Raw genomic sequence first — 12,098 nt, 5'->3', positions numbered from 1 at the left:
TTATGTTTATACATCCATCAGGTGATGAACCTTTGGGTGGTTTCTACTTTTTGATAATTATGAATAATACTGCTGTGAATGTTCACATTAAATTATATTTTAATTATTATGATGTTTATTCATTTAATTTTGTCTTTTGTGGCACATTGTGAAAATAGGAATTATCCATTGGGTTTTTCCAAAATCCTGTGAACTTGTTCATAGGAAGCATTAATACATTTAACTCAAGAAAAAATATTAATAACCAAAATACAGAAAGTATTAGAGCCTCTGATTCTAGTTATACAGTCTTTATTATTTCCAGTTAACATATGCTAAGTCTAGCTTACCCTCCTTTCCTATAAGCCAGTTAAACTTTTAGGAAAACTGATATGCCAAAAATTTGTATCTTTTTTTTTTTTTATTTTTTTTTTTTCCAGTGGGTTTTGTCATACATTGATATGAATCAGCCATGGATTTACATGTATTCCCCATCCCTATCCCCCCTCCCACCTGCCTCTCCACCCGATTCCTCTGGGTCTTCCCAGTGCACCAGGCCGGAGCACTTGTCTCATGCATCCCACCTGGGCTGGTGATCTGTTTCACCATAGATAGTATACATGCTGTTCTTTTGAAATATCCCACCCTCACATTCTCCCACAAAGTTCAAAAGTCTGTTCTGTATTTCTGTGTCTCTTTTTCTGTTTTGCATATAGGGTTATCGTTATCACCTTTCTAAATTCCATATATATGTGTTAGTATGCTGTAATGTTCTTTATCTTTCTGGCTTACTTCACTCTGTATAATGGGCTCCAGCTTCATCCATCTCATTAGGACTGGTTCAAATGAATTCTTTTTAATGGCTGAGTAATATTCCATGGTGTATATGTACCACAGCTTCCTTATCCATTCATCTGCTGATAGACATCTAGGTTGCTTCCATGTCCTGGCTATTATAAACAGTGCTGCGATGAACATTGGGGTGCACGTGTCTCTTTCAGATCTGGTTTCCTCAGTGTGTATGCCCAGAAGTGGGATTGCTGGGTCATATGGCAGTTCTATTTCCAGTTTTTTAAGAAATCTCCACACTGTTCTCCATAGCGGCTGTACTAGTTTGCATTCCCACCAACAGTGTAAGAGGGTTCCCTTTTCTCCACACCCTTTCCAGCATTTATTGCTTGTAGACTTTTGGATAGCAGCCATCCTGACTGGCGTGCAAAAATTTGTATCTTATCATTTCCTTTTTATAGTTGTTTCTCATCCATACTAAATTTGGATTTTTATTAGTCATTCCAGTTACAAGGTTTTTCATGAATATTTTCCTGTTCTTCCTACTTCTTAAGGGCTTATGTTAATTTCTGTCATCATTAATACTTGCCAAAAAATATATTGGAAAAGATAGAAAAACACTGGTTCAAACGTTAGCAACTCAGATTTTACCTGCTAACTTATGGATGCAAAGGTAATTTAAAATTACTGCTGCATACTGAGTGGAGTTTTTCCTTGTTGATATTTTAGCTGGAAAAACTACCACCGATGATGAGCTGGAAGAGATGCTGGAAAGTGGGAATCCCTCCATCTTCACGTCAGATGTGAGTGCCGGGAGGCTGTGTGGCCCGCATGTTTGTATTTATACAGATTTTTTTTTCTTTAACCTCTAGAACGATCTTAAGTTCATCAGTATTTCTCCTCTGTTTTTGTTTTTCAAAGATTATATCAGATTCACAAATTACTAGACAGGCTCTCAATGAAATCGAGTCCCGTCATAAAGACATCATGAAGCTGGAGACGAGCATCCGTGAGCTACATGAGATGTTCATGGACATGGCCATGTTCGTCGAGACTCAGGTAATCACATGCATCTTTGCTTCTCTGAAACAGAGAGCTATGGTTTGTAAAATCTGATATTTGACTCCAGTCTATCGGGAAAGCCATTATTCTGGATCCAGTCTTGTAATTCAAAAACTGATTATACTGTTACTGCCATGTAAGGCTCAAATGCTCGAAGCACCTTAAATCTTCAACAGTAGGGGACTGATTTAAGATATGGTGTGTCCATAGCATAGGCTCTTAAGCAACCATAAGTAGACAACATAAACTTTGTTCATGGAAGATTTTGAATGAAATATCCAAATGTATGTGCTGGAATTTAAGGTGACACAAGAGGGCAATATTAAACCTTATATGTATGTGTGTATGTGTGTATATATATATGGGGCTTCCCTGTTGGCTCAGATGGTAAACAGTCTGCCTGCAATGCAGGAGACTCAGATTTGCTCCCTGGGTCAGGAAGATCTCCTGGAGAAGGGAATGGCTATCCACTCCAGTGTTCTTGCCTGGAGAATTCCACTCAGATTTGCTCCCTGGGTCAGGAAGATCTTCTGGAGAAGGGAATGGCTATCCACTCCAGTGTTCTTGCCTGGAGAATTCCATGAACAGAGGAGCCTGGTGGGCTGCAGTCCATGGGGTTGCAAAGAGTGACACACAACTGAGCAACTTAACACTTTCACTTCACTTCATATGTGTATATACACCTCTATGTATAAATGTAAATATATATGCAGCATACACCCTTATACTCCTATATATATGTGTATGTGGCATAAAGTCAGCTACCTGAAACAGTCCTCACAGAAGGAAAGAGATATGCCAAGCAGTATAGCAACAGTGGGACTATGGGAATGTTAGTTTTCTCCTCTAAAATATATTTTCAAGTTTTCTACAAGGAGCAGATATTAGAGTAATAATTTGGAGAAATATATAAAAGAATAGCACCAGAGGGGATAGACTGTGACATAAATAGAAGCTTATACTTACTATAGTGTTCAGTACCACAAGCAGAAGGTGGCAGGTATGAGGAGACCCCTATGAGGGACTGGGGAAGTTAATGCAGTTTTTTAAGAAGATGAAATTTACTCAAGAGGGAGGGGATACACACAGAAACACACATATAAAATTGTGACTGATTATTACATTGTTGTGCGGCAGAAACCAAGGCAACTTTGTCAAGCAGTTTTCCTCCAATTAAAAGCAGAAAAAAAGAACACACACATACACAAAAAAAGAACATAAAATTCAGTGTAAAATAAAGCTGGTAGTTCCAGTTAGGTGTGTGGGGGTGCTTGCCCTTCCTCTTGTGATGGTGAATAATGTCCTTCGAGACTTTTCAAGTGTGAGGCTCACACTTGGTCACTCATGTGTCGATGGGCCATTGAGTCCAGCTGACTGCCCTGTGAAGGCAAAGCCTTCATACCTGAGCATCTTAGGATTCACATCACGGCATGTCCTCCCTCCCACGGAGGCTGGAATCAGGATCTGTTGTGGCAGGAACGGTCCTCTGATGGGCCTGTTGGCCGGGTTCCTGGGTTATATAAGGAGCACTGGGAAGTCCATCTGGGTACCAGATTCATCCTCCATATCGCCACCAACCTTTTGAAGATTTAGCTTGAGGAACTTTGCCATAAAAACGTGTGCGGAGCTGAGGTGCTATGAATTTGCAGATGGGGTGGGGATGGGGCAGGTTCACTCCTTTCTGACTTGGGGGCGCCACTGCCACTCACAGTGCCAAAAGGGAGAACTGGGAGTCTGGCTGCTGCCAGCTTTGTTTTCAGAAGGGAAACCAGGGAGACAATTAGACCAATCTGAGGACTTTTGTCATTACTAAAGATTTTAGAGTACCTTGGACTTTTAGTTAGGATTGTTCTGTGCCAGATGTGTTAATCTCTACTAGAAAAATTGATATATCAATGTCTTCTTCTTAGCTTCGTTGCATTGTTTCCTTTCAGAAGTCTGTTAGTATTGCATTGTATTGACTCATCTAATTCAAAATAACGTTTAGTCAAAACTGACTAGTGTGTTGAAATGCGTGAATGAGTAAGTTGACTCTGCGTCACTCTCCAATGCTTTACTATTCACTGCTGCAGATTATATGTCTGCTGGTGGACAGAAAACCAGGTAATGTGCTCTGCTCCCCTGACGCCTCACTGTGTTCACCTCACTTTACATTTTTTTGCTCATTAATCTAGTCAATTTAATGGGAGACATAAACTATTCCTAGTTTACTGGTATTTTAAAGAAATGACAAATACTGTCTACCCATTAGAAAAGAAGTCATTCTTTGTAAGTCATATGTGCATAATAGTAAATGTTAGCTTAGCCTAAAGCCAGCTGCCTCTCATTGACTGTGCCCATTTTAAAAATGTTCCTATATTAAAGCATATCTCAAAGCCTACTTGATATGCCTTTAATTGTCAGCATTGTTGCCCATCCCTTTTAGTTCTTTTTACAGTGTAAGTTGGATTTTGATTACTTTCCATGTTGGCACATTTATAATGGTCTCATCTTTTTGTAAATGTGAAAAATATTTCATTGTCCATTCCATGCACATTACGTTCCTGTGGAAACTTTACTCCTGCTCTCTGACTGTTTTAAGGGGCACAGTTAAGTCATTTGAAAGTGTCCTCTAAGTTTGAAACTTTTCATTTTAAGGGTGAAATGATCAACAACATAGAAAAAAATGTTATGAATGCCGCAGACTATGTAGAACATGCTAAAGAAGAAACGAAGAAAGCTATTAAATATCAAAGCAAAGCAAGAAGGGTGAGTTTGGTCTTTCAGAATGAAAATACATTTTCCTCTCGATTTGGTTTCACATGGTCATACAGTGATGCAAGCCTTCTTAAATGTATTTCAGGAAATAAACACTTCTTATATTAATTTTGCATTTGAAAACTGAAGTAATTCTTTTTGCTGAAATGTTTGAAGTTATGTTGACAGTGAACCCTGTCAGTTCTAAGTAATGATAACCCTTACTAGGGTTGCCAAAGTTGGCCCCACCTCCCTTTCCTCGGTTGAATGTTTTTCAATTCCAGAGTTCTCTGTTTCTTGGGTCATTATTTGGAGGGACATATAAAACTCATGGGACTGGAAATTCTCCTAAAAATCATTGGTTACACACTTTATGCAGTGAACACTTTATTTGCTAGGTTATTTGCTAATCCTTTGGATTGGAGGAAAGAGAATTGCTTGAGACCATGGACCTCAGATGTTATGTAGCACTCACAATGAAGCTTTGTAAAGGAGTTTTAATATCTTCATAGTGAAAGCTTTCTAAGGAAACAGCAAAACTACAACTCAGTTCTGATTCAGGGACGGGAAAACTGTATCTCCTTGTGTGACCTCGCCCATCACATCTTGGTTTCTTTCTCCCCAGTGTAGAGAAGAGCAATCCAAGGCACCAAACCCCTGCTTTCAGTGCTTGTCACCCTCCCTCCTGCTGCTAGATGCCTTTCTCAGTGCCTGTCAGGGGAGATTTCCATGCAGTGTCACCAAGGCCTTGTAAAGAGGGAGTTTCAGAATGTTCAGGAAAAATGAAGAGTCAGATTCACCCGTGACAGTGGTCCATAGATGTTCTCAAATATGAGGCACATCAGGGCTTTCGTGTCAGCCTGCAAAGCATCTCACCCTGCTTTCTCTTGGGAATATCTGTATATTAATTATCTTTGAGATGTAAGACATGGTTTCTTACATTATTCTGTGTTACCAGATTTTGAAATATTGAGCCTTAAACTAAAGTGAGGTGGTGAGATCCAGGTGTGAAGTACTCTGGTTTAGGCACAAAATGGACTTAACACTTTAAAGCAGTCACTAAAAAAGGACAGGTCCCATCCTTTCTCCGTGACCTGAACAGCAGGTCAGACCAGTGAACATTTCCATGAGACGTTCTCATCTCATCCTGATCCGGCAGAGATGGCCTCGCTCTAACAGGTGGCTGGGTCAGTGCTTTACCTGGAGTGGCCACTGGTCAGAACCTGAGGCTCATTTCGAAATTCATCACAACTTCTCCAACTCAAGGCCTGACATCTGAAACCAGCCACAGCTTGTTCATCTCTCACCCTGCTATTGGGTGTGTGGTCCTCGAGATGTTGGCCGTCTTCTCTCGTGGCGTCCTGGTTCCATTCCCAGGGCAGCCCAGTTAGCCCTTGAGAGACCGGATGATGCCAGTGGAATGATCTGTTTTATTCGGTGTGGCAGTTAAGTGAAGGACTTACCTGCCAACAGGAAACAAACAAGAAGAAAAGTGTAGGGCTTATTAAACAGATCACTGATTTCCTAATTCACTGACCTAGCCACACAGCTGTCTATACATGAAAAAAAAAATCAGCTGTATGTCTCAGTTCATCAGAAATTTATCAGAAGGATGTGGTCATGCAGCTTTCTCATTGATAAAAGGTAATATTTCAAGTTCTATAATGGTGCATCTCCAAATAGTCTGACCTCATTGAATTAAAAATCCCTCTTTTGGACAACTGAAAATTGTCGAACAGTTAATCATTGTCCCATAGTTTAGATTTTAAAACACATTCCGATGGATTATTTGATTTTTAAATGAATGGTATCTTCTAATACGGCAATAAGGAATTAACCATGATATAATCAGCTTGCTTTTCTTTGACAGAAAAAGTGGATAATTGTGGCTGTGTCACTGGTTCTGTTGGCTGTGATTGCTCTAATTATTGGTTTATCAGTTGGCAAGTGATGATGTGGATAACGGCAGCATGCATGTCTCTGCCAGCACGGCAGTAAGTAACTAATCAACTAATCTGCTTACTTACTCGCCCAATTAGCTAATAGTGGTGCTCGCCCAATTCAGAAATACTGGAAAGTAACAAAAGCCTGCCAGGGGAGTGTTTGCCTGACTTCTGAATTCAGGTCTCTAGTCATCGTGTGCTGAGAATAAGCATTGACTGGGTTGCCATCCATTTCTAAAGCAGGGTTGTCTTCCTGCTGTTTTCTGAAACCCGTGGATTTGTTTAGATGTGATAGTAGGGGTGGCAGCAGCTCCTGACTCTTCAGGCTTTTGTTTCTGACCAGAAAGACGTTTCCTCCTTATTGGAGCCCCTCATTAGTGGAATAACCTTAGTAATGAGGATTAATTCTCAATGAAAAAACTAACATTTAATATTTAATTTGTCTCTTAAGTTTTAATTCTTAGAATAAGTGCAACAACCGAACATGCTTTGTGAGCTATTTATTTGCTCACCATTTTACTATGAAATTAGAGGGAATGGGACAAAAGCTGTGAAGAATACTCAGTGGAACCAAGAGACTTCGTCTCACTTATTTCCACTGGCATCATCGAGTTTGTTTTAAATGTGTCCACATTAAAATGAAAACTTGTACTGAATAGCATGCCTGTTAATTCTTAATTTAAAGGGTTTGGAATACAAAAGATACTCAAAAGATATTATTTATTTAGAGCACCTTTATTTCTATTCACTATGAGGGTCACCTTTCACCAAACTTTGGTAGATTTTGTGCTTTTCGTCTCTTTTTATGCATTTGGAATCATCCTTTCACCTCTCAAGCTAGCATGCTTCCTGGTGTCTCAAATTTGGACATACTAGTTATTTATTTTAAAATGTTTGTTTGGCATAATCATTGGAATTAAAATTGTATCTAGATTGTGACAAGTAGTCCTTGATGAATTAGTTATTTTATTATGAAAGCAGCTGCTGGCTTGATAAACACTTGGCACTTTATTAAAGAAGAGGTGTTTCTTAGTGTGAGGATCTGTGCGCTGAGCACGCAGTTAGCAGGTGAGGATCCTGACATTCACGGAAGCATGGGCTTGCACTCGGAAGCTCCAGGATGTTGAGTTTGCTAGCGAGCCATTTTTTTCAGGAGGCGGAAGGAGCTCTGAGCACTCTCTTCATCAGGCAGGACGTTTATGTGTCTCTCTATGCTTTCCTGTTGCCTCTGCTGAACTAATGATACATGTGATTTTCCTTCACTAATAATAATGTCTTTAAAAACTATTTTTAGAATTCTTTATGAACTGTGTATAAACTCTGCATTTTCTTAGCTTTTCCTAGTGGCCGTTATATGGTTAGTTGGATTTCTGCTAAAGATAAACATAATTTGAGATCAAATGCTGTGAAGATGCTGTTGAATGAGGGCAGGCTCCTCCCAGCATGGTTGTGGGGGAGCCCCAGGCTTGCTCTATGCCCTGGTCCTGGGGGGCTGCTGTATCTTCATGCCTTTAAGCACATGTGAACACAAAACACATCAGAGTGCATACCAACAATTTTTTTTTAATATAAATGCAGTGGTTGGTGTCTTTAATTATACTTTTGAACAACTAATTTATTCTTTCAGCAAGTGGTTCAGCACAGCCTTCTCTGGGCCTGTGGGCACTGTGTGGAGGGAATCCTGGTCCCTGTAACTGTGCAGCAAGGGCCGGATGCCCGGCTTTCTAACTGAGGACATGGCTGAGAGGGCACGTGGCTGTGATCTAGGTGTAGTAGGTGGCAGCTTGACTCGGGGTGTGCATGGGCCACCAAGGAGAAGTCCAGGCATTTGACTGGAGCTGTGAGCAGGATGTTGGACGAGAATGGTCGTTCCATCTGTGGTATTGAGGGTGCAGGAACCCAGCCATGGTGTGGGATTCAGGAGGCATTTCCAAAAGCCAGATGTGCAGGCACACACCCATGCATGGTACCCAGAGACCTGGCAGACGCCTGGATGGCAGCGAGATGCAGAGCCGCCTGGTGGCTGAGGTTAACAGGGGCATATGGAGCAGGTTCTGGAGCTGAAGGGTGGTGCTGCTGGGAAGGAAGGAGTGATGGACCAGAGGAAAAAGGTGTGTCTGGAAAGATGCTGAGAGAGGCTCGCAGGGAGACACACAAAGAGATGTCAGTATGGTTAGGACCAAGGCCTCGGCTTTCCAGGAAATGTGCATATATTAATAAGTGACATGAAATGCGAGGGTGTGATGTCCTGCAGGCAGTGGTCCCTAGGTTCTGAGTAATTGACAGGAGAGTTTCCTGAGGGGCCTGGCCATGCTTGTCTTCATAACTCATGCAGTGATTGATGGCGTTCTCAGCACTGACTAGTTTCAGCAGCTGTGATTTCTCAGGTGAAAGTGTGCCATGTGTTTGGTAACCGTAATTTAAAATGATGCATCTCTGCTGTTTACCAAGAGAACTCGAGGTCAGACAGTGTGATATGCCTTTCATCTTTGTGAATTCCTCACCTTCTCCCATAGATGGTATTCCTAGAGAGACTAGATTTCTCAAGCCAGAGAATGTTTAGCTTTTCAGCTGTGCAAGGATGCTTGTTAATTGGAAGCAAAAAGTTAAATGTTGCATTGCCTTCCTCTGGGCTGAGGATGCGATAGAAGACTGAGTTAATGGTGTGTTGATTTTTTACATGCATCTTACCTCAATGTAAAAAAAAAAGGATAAATAAGATTTTTTTTTCAGCAAATGAGAAATAAATCCATTTAAAGTTATAGGAAGATGTATAACGCATCCAAGAAACAATAGTTGGGATTTTACTGTGATCGATAGAGAGTGTTCGTCAAGAACCCACATAGTGCCAAGTAGACATTGTGTTTACCTCCAGGAGTCACTGGTTATTGTTTTAATAGTATGTATTTTAAATTACTAAATTAATTTAATTTAATGTATATGTGTCTGTAATTCATGCTTTGCCTCTGGAACATCCCTTCCCCACTCCTCCCTTTCCTATGACCTGTAGGGGCTCTTTCTTGATGATGGATTTTAAACCATCTCAAATTCCAAGAGAATTTTGTTAGGAAATGACATTAGTGATTTCTTTCCTTTGCTATCTTGCAAATTAATAAATGTTTTTCTTTATCTTGCAGAAAATGATGTTCATTATTATCTGTGTAGTTATTTTGCTTGTGATCCTTGGAATTATCCTAGCAGCAACATTGTCATAGCAACTGTATCCCAAGAGCCATTTGTCCTTGGAGTCAGACCACATCTGCAGCAAATAAGCATCCTCCCATTTCATGAATGAATCCTAGACATTGTGACATGTGGCATTGAGTTCTGATATTTTATTAGTGAATTCAAGGAGAGAACACAACAGAATGTATTGTTCGGTGGAAAAAACAGAATGGATGTGATGCGTTAACCCAGACATCCTTGGACTCTAAATAACACAGCACAAACATTTAACAATGTGAGACTTGTTTCAATGGCCTTAAAATAAGGAATTATTGAAATTTTCAATTTTTTTTATATTTCAGTGTTAAAAATATGTATGTGAAGTAGAATTAGGAATATCTTATGTTATGAAGCTGTTAGATTTCAGGTCTAAGACTTTCCTCCCTCTCCCAGCTAACACGCTCACTATGAGATGTTTTTGTACTATGTTTCACTCATGTTTGTTTATGTTTGCAAAAATTATTTTTATTATCACAGAGCTGTTTTGTAAGATATCTATAAGTTTAAATGTTTATAAATTAATTGTTTAATATATTAACATCTTCATTTACTCCAATTTTATATCTTAACTATTGCCTTTTAAAAGAAATAGGAAAAAAACTTCATGACATTAGAGCCATCTTTGCACAGTTGTTTACAAAGTTTGCCATCGGCATAGAAAACATTGGTTGCAAAGTACCCCAAAAAGCCTTTCTAGTTCCTTCTGTATTGATTTATAAGGTTCAAATCTACCCAATACCCTCCAGGAAAAGCTCGATTATCGTACTCAGCTTCCTTTCTACCTGTTCAATTACCCGAGATAATAAATTAGTTACTGCACTGTAAAGACAATGGTCTCTGCTTTCATTCATTACAAAAGAATGTTTGTGTTTCCCTGTTCACACTAATAAAGTCTGAATTTAAGATGGTGATAAAATCAAATTTTAAACTAAAGGGGATTATTCCCAGACATTAAGTCACTCTTTTAAACTGTTGTACAGATCACCTGAATGTTCTTGTTACGTATCTACTATTCTGCTGAACTTTAAAAGTTAATTCTCAAAGTTTACAGGAATCCATAATTAACATTTGTATTACTTCTTAATTTTTTAAAATTAGAATATGCTTTATATTTAGACTGTAAAATGTACAAAATCTTATTAGCCAATGGGCATCTATATGATAGCAAGTAGTCAAAACTTTAAATGAATATGTGAAGGATATTCAAAATATAGTTATCTCTCGTTACTTCTGTATGTGATTGTGTAAGCTCGTGACTGTAACTTGACATTGTCTGGCTTGAAAACTAATACACAGACACGCCTGACTGCAAGCTGTAAGTGTGAGTTACAGAACCGTTTAGAAGCTGTGCTCCCTCTTGAATACAGTTACGAATTCCATGCATTCATGCTTTATACATCTGACTGCTTAACTCAGAATCAAGTCTATATGTGTGCATTTTATTTTCTTGCTGGTCATCACTGTGTAGTCAGGATTCCTATAGGAATCTTCTGGCTCCAACATATATGCTTCTTAAACATATATGGGATGGACTCCCTGGTTGGTGCTTATGTTGATGGTATGACTTGTGCTAAAGGATTTAATTATCCAGAGATCATGCTTGTGTTAGTGTAACTTTTGTACATCTGTCGACCGTATGATTATGTGCACGTGTAGAGACACTTCATGCTCCCCATGTGTCCCACTGTCGCTTCAAGTGAAGTCTTTCTAGCCCCCACTCCTCATAGCAATTCTTACTGTATCATTTTAAGACATTCTTCCTGGATTTGAAACACTTACTGAATCTGTGTTTTATAGTTGAAGTTAAAGAACTGCTTTTTGATTTCTCCTTAAGATGTGTAAGTCATTTACCAGGTAACCCATTTTGTATGTCTAAGCCTCATGTACTTATTTGACATTGGATTTTTAAAAATACATATACAGGTTCACTTGCTACTTTTTAAATCATTTCTTGAAATTTCATGTTTACATTAAAAAAAAAAAAAACCTCAAAAGAACCCAAAAAAGAAATATTTTACTTTCTGCCTTGTTCATTTCTAGAAGGATTTGGGGGGAGATATTTTATTGCATATCCACAAATAAATTGTTACAAGAATATTACCTGGGGCTGTTATTATGTGTAATGATACAATGTAAGTTAATAATTTTAGGTGTTTTTGGTAAGTTTTTGATTATTTGTTGTTATCAACTTCTGTGGTTTGGCTGTCAGGTATTAAGAAACCCACCTCGGTTCTTGCTGTTGACAACAAATGCTAATTTAGGGAATTTGGCTTTGCATGCTTCTGCCAATTTGACATGTTCGCATCGACAGTTATCAACAGGGCACTCCCCTCCACTTTCTTATTAACTGGAATTTCCCTAATC

The 12,098-nt window shown here is 39.2% G+C and overlaps 1 protein-coding gene across 3 annotated transcripts in view; it reads left to right on the top strand.

Annotated features, from left to right (window-relative positions):
• The window catches only part of STX2 (syntaxin 2), a 40,674-nt gene extending 28,843 nt beyond the window's left edge, over positions 1-11,831 (top strand). For 2 of the 3 annotated variants that reach the window (XM_043902120.1, XM_043902122.1), the window contains exons 7-11: positions 1,498-1,571; positions 1,690-1,827; positions 4,468-4,578; positions 6,437-6,560; positions 9,647-11,831. In XM_043902120.1, the coding sequence (XP_043758055.1) occupies positions 1,498-1,571; positions 1,690-1,827; positions 4,468-4,578; positions 6,437-6,517 (404 nt within the window). In that variant the 3' untranslated portion in view covers positions 6,518-6,560; positions 9,647-11,831. The remainder of the gene's footprint in view (positions 1-1,497; positions 1,572-1,689; positions 1,828-4,467; positions 4,579-6,436; positions 6,561-9,646) is intronic. The other variant, XM_043902121.1, reaches the window with a different exon arrangement.
• The last annotated feature ends 267 nt before the right edge of the window (positions 11,832-12,098 follow it).

This window comes from Cervus elaphus, chromosome 5, assembly GCF_910594005.1.
Source record: "Cervus elaphus chromosome 5, mCerEla1.1, whole genome shotgun sequence".
NCBI lineage: Eukaryota > Metazoa > Chordata > Mammalia > Artiodactyla > Cervidae > Cervus > Cervus elaphus.
This window is presented reverse-complemented; position numbering and strand designations above follow the sequence as displayed.